Source organism: Malus sylvestris, chromosome 17, assembly GCF_916048215.2.
Source record: "Malus sylvestris chromosome 17, drMalSylv7.2, whole genome shotgun sequence".
In the NCBI taxonomy this organism is placed as follows: domain Eukaryota; kingdom Viridiplantae; phylum Streptophyta; class Magnoliopsida; order Rosales; family Rosaceae; genus Malus; species Malus sylvestris.
Window position 1 is genome coordinate 30,636,269 of NC_062276.1, and position 21,365 is coordinate 30,657,633.

The following is a 21,365-nucleotide window of genomic DNA, read 5'->3' on the forward strand; positions in this document are numbered from 1 at the left end:
TTTTCTTAGTTAATTAAAATCTGTTACAAGCTGGCCATATACAAATATTATGCTCACCTTATTTTCAATTTAATGTAGAACTTAAAAGGTAAAATTTGAACTGTTATTTTGTATCAATTAAAAAATAATAAAAAAGTAAAATTTGAAAGTACGATCCTCCATAAAATTCTAAATTGACTGGATCGCCCCTGTTTTCTTTGGAAAACTCGCTAACTCTGGATCGCCCTTTTTTTCTTTGATAGCTAAATATGTTGTGGTTGTGGAACTCCAAGTTTATTTAGTAATGTTGAATTATGGCGTCATATGTGGTAATATGTTTATAATTGAACCTCGATCTACCAAGCCCTAGGGACTTGGAGTTGTGGTTTAAATTGTCTCTCAAACTGGTGGTGTTTCCTGTGTACATATACATGAGAAGATTTCCTGTGGAACAAAATTACCGAAATATCCTAGGTGCGTAAAAGTGAAACTCTTAAAGATAGGGTGACTGAAATGATCCATGTACGTGAAAGTGAAATTCCTGAAGATAGGGTGGCCGAAATCCTGTCCAGGTTGCCGCCGAAGTCTCTGATGCGGTTCAAATGTATACGCAAGTCTTGGTGCACGGTCATCAACAATCCAAGTTTTATGGCCAAACACCTCAGCAATTCCGTTGACAACAAATTCTCATCCTCCACTTGTATCCTTCTCCACCGTTCTCAGATGCCCGTTTTCCCGGACAGAAGTTGGAAACGAGAATATTTCTGGTCCATGATTAATCTTTCCCATGATAGTGATGAGCACAACCTTTATTATGATGTTGAGGACCTAAATATACAATTTCCATTGGAAGATCATGATCATGTATCGATTCATGGCTATTGCAATGGGATTGTCTGTCTAATAGTAGGGAAAAATGCTGTTTTATACAATCCTGCAACGAGGGAACTGAAGCAACTACCTGATTCATGCCTTCTTCTACCTTCCCCTCCGGAGGGAAAATTCGAATTGGAATCGACCTTTCAAGGAATGGGATTTGGCTATGATAGCAAAGCTAAAGAATACAAGGTTGTGAAAATTATAGAAAATTGTGAGTATTCAGATGATATGCGAACATTTTCTCATCGTATTGCTCTTCCTCACACGGCTGAGGTATATGTCACAACTACTAACTCTTGGAGAGTGATCGAGATTGAAATATCAAGTGATACCTATAACTGTTCTTGTTCAGTATACTTAAAGGGATTTTGTTATTGGTTTGCAAGCGATGACGAGGAATACATACTTTCATTTGATTTAGGTGATGAGATATTTCATAGAATACAATTGCCTAAAAGGAAAGAATCCGGTCTTTTGTTTTATGATCTTTTTCTTTATAATGAATCCATCGCTTCTTTTTGCTCTCATTATGATAAAAGTGACAATTCTGGAATATTGGAAATACTTGAAATATGGGTAATGGACGACTATGACGGAGTCAAGAGTTCATGGACAAAACTGCTAACCCTTGGACCCTTTAAAGACAATGAGAATTTATTGACATTTTGGAAAAGTGATGAGCTTCTTATGGTTACCTCCGATAAAAGAACCATCTCTTATAATTCTAGTACCGGAAATCTCAAGTATATTCATATTCCTCCTATTATCAATAAGGTTACAAATTTCGAAGCTCTTATTTTTGTGGAAAGTATTATTTCAGTCAAGTGAGTTGAGGGCGAAGTTCCATTTTCTCCTATTTAATTTGTATGCATTATATAACGCTTGAGTTTACATTTTTTTAGTTTTGGTTTGCGGCCTTTGGAATATATTTGCTTATCATGGGCTGCCTTCAGTTTTTGGGTTTTCACATTTTGTAATTTTATTCTATTTGAAAGTATTTTACTATTTTTCGAGAGTTAATGAACACTAACAGTTCCCTTATGTTTTCCTTTGTTCTTCAAAATTCCCTTCTTGAAAACCTAATAGCTTTCAAGTTTTAAGGTTATTTTTGCAATTTTCAGAATTTCACGTTTTTCTTTCTTTTCAATACGAGAGGTTCTTCTCAAACTTTTGGTGTTACATAACTATCATTAGGTGATCTTTCGTATTTTCGCTAAATTATAACTTCCGTTATTTTAAGAACATAATTAGTTGCAAGTGGTTATTTACTATAGCGGTAGAAAGGCGTTGAACTTTTACATGACGACATGAGTTCGAATCCTGTTAGTGGCTAATCTAACAAAATCTATCGTTTACAAAAAAAGAAAAAGAAAAAGGGGAGCGTAATTAGTTATCAATTATAATCCAATCATAGGCACCAAATGGGGCTTTTGTTAACAACTTAACATTAATCCCCATTTGAAAAGTGGAATGAAGTAATGATACGGGTAATTAATTCCATTTTACTATTCGGCAGTTTCAGCTTCACCGCATCCAAATTGTCTTGGCTTACCTGGCTTTTGATTTTCAAAATAGTGTGCATCTCGGCTTATAAGTCAATCTTTCTCTCATGCTGTGTGATTTTATTTTTTTGTCCACACTTTGTGTTTTGGTGTTTCAAAGCTTGCTTTCTGGTTTTTATTTTTTTAGGCTAGTTTTAAGTGGGTTAGGTTATATGTGTGAGAATATGAAGGTAAAAGAATTTCATTTTGGTGAAAAGAAAAATCTTTTAAGAGCTTATAAGAGGTTGGACTACTTCTCTATATTGCCAATTAGTTTTATGGTGGATGATGAGTCTATATTATACTATATATTTTACCCTAATCATAGTTATAATTTATTGGTTATTTTGGTAGAATTTTGATACTTTGCTTTTATATTTTTAAAATAGGACATTCGACTTCCTTTGGAGCAAAACGTGATCAAACGAATGAATTTTGGAGCAATTCAAATTGGATGACGTTTGTGTGTCTCTTGGCTTGTTCATGTCAAAATTTGGTATTTTTCTACCAAGCGGTTATTTTCTGGCGATTAAATAAAGGAGCAGTGCACGTTATTGGAAAGTGACGTTTCTGGGCTTAAATTGCGTTTTTGGAGCCCAAGATGACATCAGATGGGTTCGTGGCCTTATGGAGAAGTGTTTAGAATAGTCCAAGCTTTAGATCCAGCTATTTTGGGCCAGTTTTGGAGTTAAGTTGGGTCCAAAACGTGGCTGTGCAGATTTTTGGACGAATTTACTAAGTTAAATTATGATTATGTTTCCTATTTTATTTCAATTTATCAAGTTTCCTAGTTTTATTCTAAGACCTTTTACTAGGAGGATTTTAATTAGAGTAGTATAAATAAGGCTTTTTAGCCATTAGGGTTTTAGAGAAGAAAGAGGGGGGGAGAATGTCACATCCTAGCCCGGGATCCACCACATCCCAGACCCGCTCCATCGCCGTAGCATGATATTGTCCGCTTTGGGCCCCGACTACGCCTCACGGTTTTGTTTCTGGGAACTCACACGAGAACTTCCCAGTGGGTCACCCATCATGGGATTGCTCTCGCACGCTACTCGCTTAACTTCGAAGTTCCAATGGAACTCGAAGCCAGTGAGCTCCCAAAAAGCATCATGCTAGGTAGGGATGAGAATATACATATAAAGCTTACATGATCCACTCCCCTAGGTAATGTGGGATATTACAATCCACCCCCCTTAGGGGCCCGACATTCTCGTCGGCACACCACAGCCAGGGTTAGGCTCTAATACAAAATTGTCACATCCTGGTCCGGGGTCCACCACATCCTGGGCCCGCTCCATCACCGTAGCACAATATTATCTGCTTTGGGCCCCGACTACGCCCTCACGGTTTTGTTTCTAGGAACTCATACGAGAAATTCCCAGTGGGTCACCCATCATGGGATTGCTCTCGTGCGATACTCGCTTAACTTCGGAGTTCCGATGGAACCCGAAGCCAGTGAGCTCCCAAAATGCCTCGTGCTAGGTAGGGATGAGAATATACATATAGGTAGCATTTGGTACGCAGATTGGACGGGACGAGACGGGATGAAACAGTGGTCCCATGTTACGTTTGGTAAACGCTGGACAGAATGGAGAGTTGTTCCGTTCTGCGTTTGGTGCGCAGGACAGAGAACGGAACCAAAATATGAAAATGACTAACTTACCCCTGTTCAATTGAACTTCAGATGTGCAATTCATATCCTAAAATGGTTACTGGTACTAATTTTATCTAAAAATAATACCAATTTCTGCTATTTCTTTTAATTTCTTCAACCTATTTGTAATTAATCCGCACAAAAGAACAGATGCGACTAGACAAAAATAATAATATGGCTGAAGGGCTCCAATTCCAGTAATGAAACTGGGAACTCAAGGAGTTCAAATCAACCGTGAGATATTTTTTGTTCAGAAATGAACATGTTTTTTAATTTTATGATTTTATTGCTGCAGCAAACTAAATAGAAGAGAAATCCCAAAATCAAGTCTTATATTTTGGAGCCGTGTTTTCACCAAATCAGTGTTCGTGTGTCCCTAACAAATTGAGTGAGTTGATGGTTATTGCATATAAAGCTAGATTGGAACTCTAATACATTAGGATGGTGGGTTCCAAAAATTTTAGAGTATGAACAGAAAGAAAAATGCATCAGAAATGCATCAGACCTCTTGGAAGCAATTTTTTTTTTCAGTTGCAGATCGAAGCAATACAAAGAAAGAGAGTCCGAGAGGCAAATCGTACCTGGATTGGAGATGCAGAGCTAAAGTTCACAAAGAAGGTTGCAAAGGGGAGATGCAGAGGATGAGAAGGAAGGTTGCGAATGGGGGAGATGCAGAGGAGAGGAATGAGGAAGACAGCGGCATGCAGAGAGAAGAGATATTGTTTTAGGGTTTGTATTGATTTAGATGGTGTAATTTTTGAAAAAGATATGGGGTATATTTGTCTTAAAATGGTAAAATATTGTGTTCCACAGGCGTGGAACAACCTGTTCCAGGGGGTAGACACGGGACACAAAATCATCCAAATTCTGTCCCGTGGAACAGCGCGTTCCACCCTTTTTTGGCGTACCAAACGTGGGACGGAATGCTTCGTCCCGTTTCATCCCGTCCCGTCCCGCGTACCAAATGCATCCATAAGGATTACTCCCCTGGACGATGTGGGATCTTACAATCCACCCCCTTTAAGGGGCTCAACGTCCTCGTCGGCACACCACGGCTAGATCCCACATTGCCCAGGGGAGTGATCCTTATATGTATATTCCCATCCCTATCTAGCATGAGGCATTTTGGGAACTCACTGGCTTCAGATTTCATCGGAACTCCGAAGTTAAGAGAGTAGCGTGCGAGAGCAATCCCATGATGGGTGACCCACTGGGAAGTTCTCGTGTGAGTTCCTAGAAAAAAAATCGTGAGGGTGTAGTGGGGGCCAAAATCGGATAATATCGTGCTACGGTAGTGGAGTGGGCTTGGGATGTGGTGGACCCCAGGCCGGGATGTGACAGAGAACACACGCATTTTGGGTTTAGAGAGCTTTTGACGATTCAAGTTTATTTTCAAGGTGTTTTCTATCCATGTTTTTAATAATATTTTGTTTTATGATTATTTGTAACTAGTTTCATTTGCTAGAGCGAGGCCATGAGCTTTTAGCAAGAATATGTAGTTTCTTTTCAATTTGCTTATGATATTATGCATGCAAGTTTTGAATTATTAATCACTATGCTTTAAACTATCTAAATGTCTTGATGATTGGCCACCATTATGATATTTAGAAAAGTAATTTGATGCAATTTTGGCGGAAGGCTGTCCCTGGAATTGGCTAAAGCTTCTTGTGGTTAATATATGTAACTTCTTAGGATGGACGACACGTCTTAAGGGTTATATGGTTTTTCAAAAGGATTTCACAAAACTTAATGAGTCTTGCATGTTCACATTTGATCTGGACGCCACAGACGGATTGCATGTTAGATATACGTTCTATGTTGAAGGTTCCAAGTAGGGCATACTTTAGGAAAACTTAACCTTCAAAATATGCATGTGTAATTCATAAGTAATTGAAAGAACTACGTAGGATTGTTAAGGTAACGGCGGAATCCTAGTGCTCAAGTTTGTTTTTAAAACTATTTTCTTTTGGTTTTCTTTACTTTCTCAATTTATTTAATTGTTTTTAATTAAATTCATTTTTAATATTTTAGGTCATTAAATTACCTTTTTCTAAACTTTGTTTTCAAAAAATTAATTAAGATTTGATTTTAACATAAATTATTCATTCAATCCTTATGAAAAACGACCTTACTTGAGTTGCTATACTACGATAACCTTGTACTCTTGCAAGTATTTTTAAGTGTTTTTATCCCTATTTTTGCAGATGGTAAAATCTCTATCAATGGAATCTCAACTTTTATTATAGTACCATAGCAAGTTGGCCCATATGTAAAGTCTAACGGCTATGCGTACTCCAATTCACCTAATTCGTGTTGGCCATGTATATTCTTTCCAGTCAAAATGTGTACTGCAAATTTGCTTTTGTCCCTATATTATATGCAGCATGTGGAGCTGTTTTGTTTATATATATATATATATATATATATATATATATAATGGCAGGTAGCTTGTTAATTTTCCAGTCAACAGATTACGATGTTGTTGCCAGCTGTAGCTGGATTAGGCTGTTCTTCTAAATTTTTAAGAACAAGTGATTATGGACCTCTGAGTTAATTTTCCGGTCACCATATATATATATATGGTAAACAGTCAATTTAGTTCCTGGATTATCATCCTAGTGAAAATTAGATCCCTAAACTATTTTTTCATAAAAATTAGTCCTTGAATTATAAAAATATGTCAATTACATCCCTAATGTTATATTCGAAGCTACTATATTCAAATTTTCGTCAATTTAAGTCACGTTACTTGCATGTGATACATATTGGCGGGTAGATTGATAGTTTTTCATAAAGAAATAGTGTATGGAGTAAATTTGGAGGATAAATTGATAGTTTTTCATAAAGAAAAGTGTAAGTTAACTTTTGATGGTAAATTAGACATTAAATTCGAAACCTATAAGAAATGTTAAGGGCTTATGGACAAGAAAATGATGGTATTACACTCCAAAGTGTGTCAAGTGATTTAAGTTGACGAAAAATTGGATAAAATGACTTTGAATATAAAAGTAGGATGAAATTAGCAATTTGTAATGAATTTAGGGACTTATTTTACCGAAAAAATAATTCAAGGACCTAATTTTCACTGAGGTGATAATTCAGGGATTAAATCGGCACTTCACCCTATATATATAATGACCAAAATACCCCTATCGAGTGCCTTGAGTAATTATGGACCTCTGAGTTAGATTTCTAATTCTCATATTTTTTAAATTATTTTTCAAACCTGCCAATGCATGGGTGAAAGCGGAATCGAATTTGGGTTACGAGAGCCCAGTTATGAAATTAAATTAGTGAAGGGAAAAATAGTAATTTTGTGTGGGAGGAATTTTAGTGGGACTTAACCCACTCGTGCTTTCTTCCTTCCCATTTTCTGAAACATTCTCCCTCTCTAACACTCGGTCTCTCTCATCCTCTCTTTATCACCACCGTGCACCACCACCCCAGACCACAACAATCCGTCTTGAATCTCACCTCAAAACCAAAAAAATTAGAATCAGTGCAACCTGGGGTACTCAAATATGTCCTTGCATATGTGTATTTTGGTGGCGGGGAAGGAAGAACTCGAGTTGGAGTTCTCGGTGGAATTTTTTTGACGAGTTTGACTATAGTTGTGCGGTATTCTTGGTCCACGAGTCGAACTACACAAAGAAGGTGTTACCTTTGAGTTTACCCCATATATCTATACATTAGATGCAAATGAGACATTTGAGAAGGTAGCAGAGCCTAAAGTTTCATATCTTAGTGCGACTGGAGTTTATTGTACTTAACTAAAAGCACTAGATTAGACATTTCAATTACTAATAATATTTTGGCATAAAGCAACACTGCCTACACGCTACCATCAAATTGGTGTTAAAGACATTGTTCCGTAACTACGAATTTGACATTATTCTATGATATGCATCATAGAATGAATCACACCCATGATTTCTTAGAAAGATGCCTACCTTGTGAGATACGCTAACACAGACGATCTGTCTAATCCGCACAAGGCATGTTTCCAAACGGGTTATGTCTTTACCATTGAGGACACCACAATATCTTGGAGGTCAACCGAATAGTCCTTAGTTGCTAAACCACACCTTACTACACCACACGAGAGAAACATGGTTAAGAGTTCTTGTTGAGCATATTTCAAGTACATGTTTTTCATCCATCGTTGAGTCCCAAAAACAATCTTGGAAGACAATGCCACATGTATCGACCAGATCATAACATGATGCATCCAAGAAGCAAATGCCAAGCATATTGCGTCTACATTAGCATGAGCACCAAAAGATTGAAATCAAGCAAATTACATCCCAAGACAGCTTTGCCAACCTCTTCACAAAGTCGCTGCCAATGTTCACCTCCCAAAAGCTTGTCCGAGGAATTAGTATACGTAACTATCTCAGTTGCAATGCTTGTAGTTATCATTTGAAAGTTTTCTCAAACTCAACGTAGTATCCAAAAGTGTACTCACTTGACCACTTTTCCCTATGATTAGGAGCATTTTCTTCATTGGTTTATTGCTACTTGGCTAGATTTTAACAAGGTGCACCCATCCTGGCTTGGTCATACCCTTGTGAGCATTCTGCTTACGTTTTACCATGACAAGGTTTTATGAGTTTTATTACCTATGCATTCCTTCATTTGTTTTGAGATTCGCAATCGCTCATTGGGCCTACGAGACAATACTAATTCCATATTTTTTTGAAGATCTGATATGTCTACTGCTTGAGTACTACACACTCAAGGGGAGTGTTGAGAACATTATTAGCACATATGTGATTGTCTAAATCCTAAGTAGAGATCAATTAGGAATCATTCGGGATCTAGAAAATCTTTCCTATTATACTTGTACTACTTGGAGAGAAATTTACTTTGTCCTCCTTATTAATATAAATAAAGGCACAAGGCATGAGAAATAACATACATAATTCTTCAAGTCTTTTCTCCATCTCTTTTCTATGCCGTAGCTTTTCTTTCTCTCGTTAAATTTAAGTCACAACATGAACATAATTTTTCATTTTTATAATTTAATAATGCTTTTGGATATTTAGTCTCAAAATGATTTTTGAGAAAGAAAAATATTGAAAATTTGTCTACTACCAATATCTAAAGGGAGAAACTAGGTTCCCTTCATTAATTTTTTTATTTCATTAATTTAATATAGAATTAAAAAAATAAAATTTGAATGTGTTGTAAACATTCCTAGTTTAAGTATGATTGTGTAAATCCTAGATAAGATTTGATTCTAGTTATCCTTTCCTATTACAACTTGTATTACTTGGAGAAGAAGGAATATCTTCTCTCCCTTTACTACTATAAATAAAGGCACAATGTAGGAGGGATAACAACACACACATTCCCCTACAATTCTACAAACACACATCTCTATCCTCTCTCTCTCTGCCGCCGGCCCTAGTCCATCTGTCAGATAAAATAGACCACAACACGTTATCAGCACGCTCTTCACGCTGTGCTTAGAAGAATTTAAAGAGAATTTATTCGTCTACAATCAGGGGAGTATTACGTTTCAATTATTTTTAATTGATTAAATCTTGATTTTATTGAATTCATATATTGTTATTGATTCAATTTATTTTTCTTCTTATGTTAAACGTGATACAAGCTTGAAGATGAAAGCCGAAATTGAAGAAATAATTTTTCTGCATCAAACCAGTTCATCTATATCATCACACAATCAGGTTCTTTCCAAACAACGGTTTTTAACTCGATATTTTGCAAGCCCTGATAGCATGAACATTCACCATGATGCATGACCCAACTTTACGTTTAACGTATTTTAGATTCTACATAAATTGTGTATGCTTCATAATCAAAATTGCTACAATTATGTGAATTTGATATTTGTCATGAATTGAATCCTACATATGTACATGCATTGAAACTATTATTTGCATATGCATCAACGTAAATATGTGATTCATTAAAATTATACATGCATATAATATAATTGAATACCAAAAAAAAAAAAAAAAAAAAAAAAAAAAAAAAAAAAAAATTTAGGGCTGCACACAGCAGCCCATTCCCCTCTTCTCACCCCGTGGGCCTGTAATCCCACCCGAGGGTTCTTGGCCTATATTTTTAGGCCCCGAGATTTTATTATTTAATTTTTTTTAAATAATATGGGTTTTTATATTTTCACCCACACTTTAATTTGGCCCTGAAGACCAAAAATAAATTAATTCACTTATCATTATACAATATCTCTGCATATATTCTTTGCATATTTGTTTGCATATATATATTTGTGTTTGCCTGCAGGAATATATGAACCTGAAGTTCATAATTACTTTGAAACCCGAAGTTTCTTATACACATGCCTTGTTTGAAAACCCGAAGTTTTCACTTAAATATATCACCCATGAAAACCCGAAGTTTTTCATGCAAAATTAAACCAATACATGTCTATTAGAACCTGTATGTTCTACTCCTATGTGAATGGATTGATTTTTCTCCATTACACTAACCACATCTTGTCCATCTATTTTGATAGGACCATGTCGAATTTGAACAAACTCGACTTCACCGCTTTGGAGGTTTCTGGAAGGAACTACCTCAAGTGGGTTCAAGATGTGAAGCTCCACCTCACTGCAAAGAACTTGCGTCCTGCTATTGAAGAAGCAACAGATAAACCTGTTGGCGAAGCTGAAAAAGCCACTGCTATGATCTTCATCCGAAGACATATCCATGACGCTCTACAAACTAAGTACATTGCTAAGGAGGATCCACGTGCATTATGGGTCGCTTTGGCTGATCGCTTCGATCACCAAAAGGACATATTCTTGCCTGAAGCAAGACACGACTGGCAGCACTTGCGCTTCCAAGACTTTAAGTCTGTGAATGAATATAATTCTGAAGTTTGTCGAATCCGATCACTTCTCAAGTTTTGCAATGAAACTTTGACTGAAGAGGATCTCCTGGAGAAGACCTACTCGACCTTCTCTGCTTCTAATATTGTCCTGCAGCAACAATATAGAGCTCAGAAGTTCACTAAGTTCTCGGATTTGATCTCTGTTTTACTTCTTGCTGAAAAGCAGAACCAGCTGTTGATGAAGAATCATCAAGCTCGACCTACTGGGGCTACTGCTGTGCCTGAAGCACATTATAGCACTAATCAGCACCCAAAACGCCAAAAGAGGCGTGGTAAGGGCGGCCAGAAGCCATCCCACCAAGGTCAACAGAGCCAAGGCCCATCCAAGGGAGGAAACAAAGCCCATAAGCGCCCAAACCTCGCTCCCAAGGCCCCGAACTTCAAGAATAAAGGCAAAGCACCTGCCACAATGAATGACGATATGTGCTATCGTTGTGGTTCCAAGGACCATTGGTCCCGTATTTGCCGTGCTCCCAAGAAGGTTGTGGATGCATATCATTCTCGTCGTACGAAGTTTGAATCAAACTTCCTGCAAGTGGACGAACCGGAGACTACAAAGATGGAGGTTTCTGATTTTCAGGAGGATACCACTCCTATGGAAGATTAGAATCTTAGACATAGACTTATTTTTCAGTTAAAATAAGACAATTGGGGCCGAATTCCACCTTGTGGCCGAACCCCACCTTGTTTTTTGGTTGATTTTGAACAATTTTCCTTTATGTTTTGGATTATTAGTTGGCGATTTATTTTGGATATTAAGTTTTTTCCTTGAATAAATGAAATTATTTTGAATTGATACTTGTTTTTATAAACTTTTATGCATGTGACCAATTCAAATTAATTTTTCATTCTAGGTATGAATAGTGGGAAAGTTAGTTGTCTGGCAGATAGTGCAACCACGCATACTGTTTTGCGTGAACGCATCTATTTCACTAACTTTGTACCTAAGAATGCACCTCTGACAACCCTCTCAGGCCCATCCAACCTGATCGAAGGATACGGTAAGGCACGTATAATGTTGTCCAATGGTACAATCTTGACCATTGCTGAGGCACTCTATTCTCCACGTTCCGGAAGAACGTTACTAAGTTTCAAGGACATTAGAGATAACAATTACCACGCTGAAACCCACGTAGAAAACGGAGTTGAATTTCTGTGCGTAACTTCCTACAAATATGGCCAGAAGCGTATTCTAGAGAAGATGGAGCGTAACCCGAGTGGTCTGTATACTACGACCATACGCCCCATAGAATGCCACTATGTGGCCGGCCCTACCACAGGGACTGCGCATGAAATTACACTTTGGCATGATCGTTTGGGACATCATAGACGAATAGCGATGCGCCGTATCCTCAAAACTTCACACGGGCATCCACTAACCCGAAGCTTAGGTTCGATCCATGAAATTGCATGCCAAACATGTTCTATGGGAAAGCTTATTACTAAGCCTTCTTATGACAAGATTCGTTCGAATCCTCCCATTTTTCTACAACGGATTCAGGGGGACATTTGTGGACCGATTCAACCTCCCTGCGGACCATTTAGATATTTTATGGTTTTGGTTGACGCTTCTACACGTTGGTCACACGTGTGCTTGTTGCCCACAAGGAACGCTGCATTCTCCAAACTGTTGGCTCAGGTTATCAAGCTCAGGGCTCACCACCCTGATTATCCGATCAAATCTATTCGATTGGATAATGCTGGAGAATTCACATCTAAAACTTTTGATGACTATTGCATGTCGGTTGGGGTTGAAGTTGAACATCCTGTACCCCATGTTCACACCCAGAACGACCTGGCAGAGGCTTTCATTAAGCGTTTACAAATGATTGCTCGATCGTTGGTCATACGTACCAAGCTCCCGATCGCTGCTTGGGGCCATGCAATATTGCACGCAGCAAAGTTGGTCCGCCTGAGGCCTGTTGCGACACAACCATTTAGTGCCCTTCAGTTGGTCACTGGATGCGAACCCGACATATCGCATCTGCGCGTTTTTGGTTGTGCGGTCCATGTGCCGATCTCGCCGCCCTTACGTACAAAAATGGGGCCTCAGCGAAGGATGGGAATCTATGTCGGATATGATTCTCCTTCGATTATTCGTTACTTAGAACCTTTGACAGGCGATCTGTTTACCGCTCGTTTCGCGGATTGTCACTTCTATGAGACAGTCTTCCCGTCGTTAGGGGGAGATAAGAACGTCAACGTTCCTAATGAACGACGCGAATTATCGTGGACGACTCCCACTTTGTCTCATTTAGATCCCCGCACCGCTCAGTCTGAAGCTGAAGTGCAGCGCATATTAGATCTCCAGAGCATAGCTCAGAGCATGCCAGATGCTTTCACCGATCTAGCGCGCGTGACAAGATCACATATTCCAGCTGCGAATACGCCTGCAAAGATGGATGTACCAAATGTACGACGGACTACCCTCCTGGAAGCCCGGGACGCCAATTCTGGTGATCCACGTACATTAGCGGCTAGCCAATCATCTGCCCCTACACAAAAGCGTGGCAGACCCCTTGGTTCAAAGGATTCACACCCCCGGAAGAGGAAAACCACGGCACAAGGTCTTGAAGAGCCTACCGTGAATCCGACTATCGCTTACTCATTTTACCCAACTCATGAGGAAATTCTAGATTATGGAAGCGTCCTTGAAGAGACGAATCCTCCTCCCGAGAATCGTGAGATTTCGGTCTATTATGCTAGCTTAGATGATGTGTGGCGTAGAAATGAGATGTTTGTCGACGATGCATTAGCATTTGCAGTAGCTACTGAGATCATGTTGAGCGATGACATTGAACCGCGTTCCGTTGATGAATGTCGACGTAGAGCTGATTGGTCAAACTGGAAACAAGCAATCCAAGTCGAACTTGATTCACTTGCGAAACGTAAGGTGTTTGGACCTGTAATTCCTACTCCTCCACATGTGAAGCCCGTTGGCTACAAGTGGGTTTTCGTTCGGAAGCGTAATGAGAAGAACGAAATTGTGCGTTACAAAGCTCGTCTTGTAGCACAAGGTTTCTCACAACGCCCCGGGATTGACTATGACGAAACTTACTCACCCGTTATGGATGTGATTACTTTTCGATACCTTATCAGTTTGGTAGTTTCCGAAAAACTGGATATGCAGCTGATGGACGTAGTAACCGCGTATCTCTATGGGGATCTTGATACGGAAATTTATATGAAAGTTCCTGAAGGACTTACATTGACTGGTTCAAATATTTCCAAACCCCGGAACACGCTCTCAATTCGGCTGAGGCGTTCACTATACGGTTTGAAACAATCCGGAAGAATGTGGTATAACCGTTTAAGTGAGTATTTGACTAGTCAGGGATATGTGAATAACGAACTATGCCATTGTGTGTTCATTAAGAAGTCACATTCCGGATTTACGATTGTTGCAGTATATGTCGATGACATGAATCTCATCGGAACTCCTGAAGAGCTCGCGAGAACTGCTTCGCACCTGAAGTCGGAATTTGAGATGAAAGATCTAGGTAAGACTCGATATTGTCTCGGCCTCGAGATAGAGCATTGTTCGGATGGAATCCTAGTACATCAATCGAACTACACCCAGAAGGTGTTGCGCCGTTTTAATGAGGATAAAGCGAAGCCTTCGAGTACTCCTATGGTCGTTCGTACGCTAGATGCAAAGCGAGATCCCTTCCGTCCGAAAGAGGATGATGAAGAGATTTTGGAGCCTGAAGTTCCTTATCTAAGTGCGATAGGCGCTTTATTGTACTTAGCTCAATGCACTAGACCCGACATCTCCTTCGCTGTTAATCTTTTGGCAAGATACAGCAATGCACCAACACGCAGACATTGGACTGGCGTGAAAGACATCTTCCGTTACCTTAAGGGTACTACGGATTTGGGCTTATTCTATCCCTACGAATCCTCGAGTGATGCCGCACCCTATGCTCATCGGGTTGATTCTCGCCTTGTTGGTTATGCCGACGCTGGATACTTATCTGATCCGCACAAGGCGCGTTCTCAAACGGGTTATGTCTTTACCGTTGGAGGCACCGTAATATCTTGGAGGTCAACTAAACAGACCTTAGTTGCCACTTCGTCTAACCATGCTGAAATTCTCGCCTTACATGAAGCAACTCGGGAATGCTTTTGGTTGAGAGCAGTAGTGGGCCATATTCGAAGCTCCTGTGATCTTCATCCCGCCGTTAATGCCCCGACGACGATTTTTGAAGACAACGCAGCTTGCATCGAACAGCTCAAGAAGGGTTACATCAAAGGAGACAACACCAAGCATATTGCGCCGAAGTTCTTCTTTACACATCAACAACAAGAGCATCAGAAGATTGAAGTCACGCAAATCCGATCACAAGACAATCTGGCCGACCTCTTCACCAAATCACTACCGAAGGCGACGTTTCAGAAGCTTGTTCATGGAATTGGTATGCGTAAACTTTCTGAGTTGTAACTTTGCTATTTCTCTTTGGAATTATGTCAAACTCAGGGGGAGTATCTTCTAGATACTTGCTTGATCTTAATGTACTCTTTTTCCCTACGATTAGGAGCATTTTTCCCACTGGGTTTTTGCTACCTAACTAGGTTTTAACGAGGCACCCACCTTGGGCTGGTCATATCCCTGATGACGTCCTGTAGACGTTTCTTTTGACTTTGCATTTCTCACGCATTTTTCCTTAGACTATGGATTTTGTCCCTACTTGGGTTTTTGCCATAGCCTTAGGGTTTTTTAGTGAGACTTACTACTTATGCAAGTTCCTACCTTATTGAGAATAAGCGTTGTTCCTTGGAATCAATGCCAACGAGTTGACTTCCTCAACCTCTGCATGATGCTGAATCTACCTTGAGTATTTACCCACTCAAGGGGGAGTGGTGTAAACATTCCTAGTTTAAGTATGATTGTGTAAATCCTAGATAAGATTTGATTCTAGTTATCCTTTCCTATTACAACTTGTATTACTTGGAGAAGAAGGAATATCTTCTCTCCCTTTACTACTATAAATAAAGGCACAATGTAGGAGGGATAACAACACACACATTCCCCTACAATTCTACAAACACACATCTCTCTCCTCTCTCTCTCTCTGCCGCCGGCCCTAGTCCATCTGTCAGATAAAATAGACCACAACAGAATGGTTATTTTGGTATCAATAAAAATTTTAAAAATTGTTAAATTTGAATGTATGATCCTCCATAACACTCGAAACTGACTGGCTCGCCCTTGTTTTCATTCGAAAACTCAAAAAAACCAAATTTGGATCACCCCTATTTTCTTTAATAACTATAGATGTTGCAGTAATGGAACTCCAAGTTTATTTAGTATTGTTGGATTTTGGCATCTTGTGTGGTAATTAATAAGTTTAGTAATTGAACCTCAATCTATCAGGCCTTAGGGACTTGGAGTTTGATTTAGTTTGTCTCTTAAACTGGTGGTGTTCTTTCCTGTGTATATTTAAATGTGAAGAATTCCTGTAGAAAAAAAAAGACTGCCGAAATGTCCCAGGTGCATGAAATTGAAACTCCTGAAGATAGGGTGGTCGCAATCATGTCCAAGTTGCTGCCCAAGTCTCTGATGCGATTCAAATGCATACGCAAGTCTTGGTGACTCTCATCAATAGTCCAAGTTTTGTGGCCAAGCACCTCAGCAATTCTGTGGACAACAAATTCTCATCCTCCACTTGTATCCTCCTCAACCGTTCTCAGGTTCACGTTTTCCCGGACAAGAGTTGGAAACATGAAGTTTTATGGTCCATGATTAATTTTTTTAATGATAGAGTTGCATGCACCCTTTATTATGGTGTTGAGGACCTAAATATACCGTTTACAAGGGATGACCATCAACATGTACTGATTCATGGTTATTGCAATGGAATTGTTTGTGTAATATCAGGTAAGAATATTCTTTTATGCAATCCTGTAACGAGGGAATTCAGGCAACTTCCTGATTCATTCGTTCTCCTACCTTCCCCTCTCGGCGGAAAATTCGATTTGGAGAACGATTTTGGAGGATTGGGATTTGGCTATGATTGCAGAGCTAAAGATTACAAGGTTGTGCCAATTATAGAAAATTGTGAGTATTCAGATGATGAGCGAACATATTATCATCGTATTCCTCTGCCTCACACGACTGAGGTATACACCATGGCTACTAACTCTTGGAATGAGATCAAGATTGATATATCAAGCAAAACTTATCCCTGTTCTTGTTCAGTGTACTTGAACGGATTTTGTTATTGGTTTACAAGGCTTTCATTTGATTTAGGCGATGAGAGATTTCATAGAATACAATTGCCTTCTAGGAGAGAATCCGGTTTTGAGTTTTATTATATTTTTCTGTGTAATGAATCCATTGCTTCTTTTTGCTCTCTTTATGATCGAAGTGAAGATTCTAAATCATGTGAAATATGGGTAATGGATGACTATGATGGAGTCAAGAGTTCATGGACAAAACTCCTAGTCGCTAGACCCTTCAAAGGCATTGAGAAGCCATTGACACTTTGGAAATGTGACGAGCTTCTTATGATTGACACCGATGGAAGAGTCATCTCTTATAATTCTAGCATAGATTCTCAAGCTCTTATTTATGTAGAAAGTATTGTTCCAATCAAGTGAGTTGAGGGCAAAGTTAAGTTCATTTTAGGAGAACTTCTTTAGGGGAGAGGTTATTTTCATAATCTTTTCAATGAAGGACATGAAAGGAGTACTTCTTTAGGGGAGTTGAGTAACTCAGAAGAGTGTAGAAACTACTTATTTTATCGTTGAATCAGGAAGGAAGAAGTGGTTGTAGCTTTGAAGAAGATGAAGCATAGAAAAGCAGTGGGCTCGGACGATATACCGATCGAAGTGTGGAAAGTTTTGGGAGAGACAGGTATAACATGGCTCACTGACCTTTTCAATAGGATTTTGAAAATGAAGAAGATGCCAAATGAGTGGCGAAAGAGCACTTTGGTGCCTATCTACAAGAATAAGGGCGACGTACAAAATTGCATGAACTATAAGGGTATTAAGCTAATGAGTCATACAATGAAGCTCTGGGAGAGAGTCATTGAGCATAGATTGAGGCAAGAGTCACGGGTTTCGGACAACCAATTCGGGTTCATGCCAGGGCACTCAACCATGGAGGCAATCTATCTCTTACGAAGATTGATGGAAAGATATAGAGATGGGAAAAAGGATTTACACATGGTCTTTATAGATTTGGAAAAATCATATGATAGGGTCCAAAGAGACATTCTTTGGAGGATTTTAGAGAAGAAAGGAGTACGAGTAGCATATATCCAAGCTATAAAGGATATGTATGAAGGAGCAAAGACTGCCGTAAGAACTCATGAATGACAAACCGAAAGCTTCCCCATAACTGTAGGATTACATCAAGGCTCATCCTTAAGTTCTTACCTTTTTGCGTTGGTAATGGATGAGTTAACAGGACATATTCAAGATGATATTCCTGGGTGTATGCTTTTCACAGACGATAGAGTGTTGATAGATGAAACTCAGGAACGGGTAAATGCGAAACTTAACCTTTGGAGATAAGTGTTGGAATCTAAAGGTCTTCGCCTAAGCCGATCAAAGACTTAGAGTACTTGGATCTAACGGAGGACATGACACAGGACCGAGCACAATGGCGTTCTAAGATTCATATAGCCGACCCCACTCAGTGACTTGGATTTTTCAAGTCTCCAACCGAGAAATTTTCCTCACTCGGGAAATTAAGGGAACACTAGCTCAACCTACATGCTCCACTCAAAAAGCCTCAACATACAAGTTTCAACAAAAGAAAAATTCAAAGAACTTAGTGAAGAAGGTTTTAGTGTATTTAACACAATACGTTGAAATGAAGCAAAACTTATTTATTGATATCTCCGATAAGTTAAAAATATGTACATATACATAAGTCAAAATAAACAAACAAGAGGGAGCCTTCACAAAGGTTGCTTAGGAGAAGTCTCAGCAGTCGGTAGAGCCCAGAAAGAGAAGGTACCATAGGGGGATCATTCGGAGCCTCAGTACTGAACAGAACCCTAGAAGGAGGAGGCATCAGAGGTTGATCATTTAGAGCTTCATTACGCGGTACAGCCCCAGAAGACGAAGGCAATAAATGCCTTTGGAATAAACCCACAAACCTCTGATGATCAAGTAAAATCTGACCATCAGATTCCTTCATCTGGTCAAGCTTCCTTTTCATGTTTGTAGCATAGCCATGTGCGAGCCGGTGCAACTGTTTATTCTCATGCTTGAGCCATCTAATCTCCTGTTTGAGACTTATCACCTCAGCCGCCAATGATTCAACTTGGCGGGTTCGAGCAAATAGGCGTTGGGCCATATTAAACAGAGAACCTGCACACTGAACACTGAGAGCCTGAGAATCCTTAACAGCCAACTCATCAGACCGTTTGGAAAGTAGTCTGTTATCTTTGGGAGTGAGAAGGTTCCTGGCCACCACCGCAGCGGTCATATCATTCTTCATCACGGAATCCCCAACGGTAAGAGGACTAGTAGGGGATAAGAAGGATGGGCGCCATATGTTGTCTGGAGAAGGCGTGGCTGCCTCTTCAACAAGGTTCAAGTCAAAACGACGGTCGGAGGGGCCAAGCATTTTCAAAGGTGTTGAAGAGAGAAGAGGTCGGACAAATCAAGATCTTAGAAGTGCAAGAAGGGAGCTTCTATTGGTGGAGATTTAAGTGCGCTTTGGAACTTAATGCCAGCCTTTATAAAAATCTGCACTCGACGGAGCTTAAGAAATTGAAGAGGCACCTGCTCAGATATTGAAGAGGCGTTTGCTTTCTCAAAAGCTGGGCTGCTCAGAAACCACGAGGGCCGATCTCAGAAATTGAAGAGGCGTTTGCTTTCTCAAAAGCTGGGCTGCTCAAAGACCACGACGGCCGATCTCAGAAATCGAAGAGGCGCTTGCTTTCTCAAAAGTTGGGCTGCTTAGAGACCACGAGGGCCGATCTCAGAAATCGAAGAGGCACCTGCTTTTTCAGCCTTGTCAGCACCTGTCACATGCGCACTCAGCTTTACGAAAATTACGGGCATTCTGTCGAAGATTTCTGGTGAAGTAGAAAGCACATGAATTTTACTGTTCAATCATCCACTATCCACATGCAACATTAGCTCATGGGTACCACATATAACTTTGCCAAAGATCTCTGACAAAGTTTAGACACGTGAAGCTTGCAGCTCCCACTATATCGCTATGACTAAGAAGGGTAAAAGAATAACAAAGAAACAGCACTAACAAAGTTTAGACACATCAATTTTGAAGGTCTAGCTACCATATTATTACCCACAAGGGTAAAGGAATAGCACCACTGCTGGATAATTGGAAAGTCCCTGTGTGTCAACCTCTATGCCCCGTGGCAAGGTAGACTAGCAAACATGCCCAACCTTTACTCACATTCGAGAAAACACTCCCAATAAGATTGCTTGCTCCAAAATCGAAGAGGCACCGCCCTTCGAATGTCGAGAGCCAGACTCCCAACATGATTGTTTTCTAAAAAATCGAAGAGACACCGCTATTCGAATCTCGAGAGCCAGACTCCCAGCAGGATTGCTTTCTCAAAAATCGAAGAGGCACCGTTCTGCGAATCTTGAGAGCCAGATCCTCGACAGGATTGCTTGTTCGAAAACCGAAGAGGCACCACTTTCTCAACTTTGAGAGCCAGATCTCATTGGATAAAGCTTGTCTGTAATCTTCACACGCAACATCAGCTTTCTAGATACCACAGACCACTTTTTCAAAATGCTCTGACAGAGTTAAAACACGTGAAGCTAGCAGCTCCCACTATCGTGCTATGACCAAGCAGGGTAAAGGAATAGCATTACTACTTGTTGTTAGGGAGACTCCTATATATGTTGACCTCCATCCTCAACGGACAAGTAGACCTGAAAAAAATGCTCAACCCTTCCTCATATCTGAGAGGGCACTCCCAACGAAGCCTCTCGAAATACTCATCTTTCTTTCCCCCTGATAATACCTCTGCAAACAAGCTACACCAGAGCAAGAATATCTCATATCATCAGGGTTAAAAGCAAGAGTATCCCATATCATGCTTTTTCCCTGTCTTTTCCTTTGGCCTTGTTCTTACCTGCAAGACAAGGAGAAAGAGCGCAATCAGTCAGCACTTGGAATCAAGCTTCCAATCAGGAACTGACTGCCTGGAACCCCTTACCTGATTACTTACCTGGCATTGCTCTCGAGTACTCATCTTCAACATCTTATGCTTCCAGAGAAGATACCACATCTGCCTGAGGAACAGATAGGGCAAGTGAGAAGGATACAAGGAAGCATGTGGAGACAAGCGTAACAGAACACGTGCCGATACATCCACTACTTTGTCAACAGCAAAAGTATCCTATATCAGCAGGGTCGAACGTACTCTAGATTTGATGGACTTGTTTTGACCCTCAAATTCTTCAGTCGGCCTTATACTCTGGA

General features: G+C 39.8%; 2 protein-coding genes across 2 annotated transcripts; both read left to right on the plus strand.

The window, feature by feature from the left end:
* The first annotated feature begins 370 nt into the window (after nt 1–370).
* LOC126609800 (F-box/kelch-repeat protein At3g06240-like) lies at nt 371–1,728 on the plus strand. The gene has a single exon (XM_050277728.1). The coding sequence runs from the start codon at nt 493–495 to the stop codon at nt 1,684–1,686; it is 1,194 nt and encodes a 397-aa protein (XP_050133685.1). The 5' UTR covers nt 371–492; the 3' UTR covers nt 1,687–1,728.
* Nucleotides 1,729–16,258: 14,530 nt separating this feature from the next.
* On the plus strand, nt 16,259–17,553 carry LOC126609804 (F-box/kelch-repeat protein At3g06240-like). Its single transcript, XM_050277731.1, has one exon. The coding sequence runs from the start codon at nt 16,511–16,513 to the stop codon at nt 17,537–17,539; it is 1,029 nt and encodes a 342-aa protein (XP_050133688.1). The 5' UTR covers nt 16,259–16,510; the 3' UTR covers nt 17,540–17,553.
* The last annotated feature ends 3,812 nt before the right edge of the window (nt 17,554–21,365 follow it).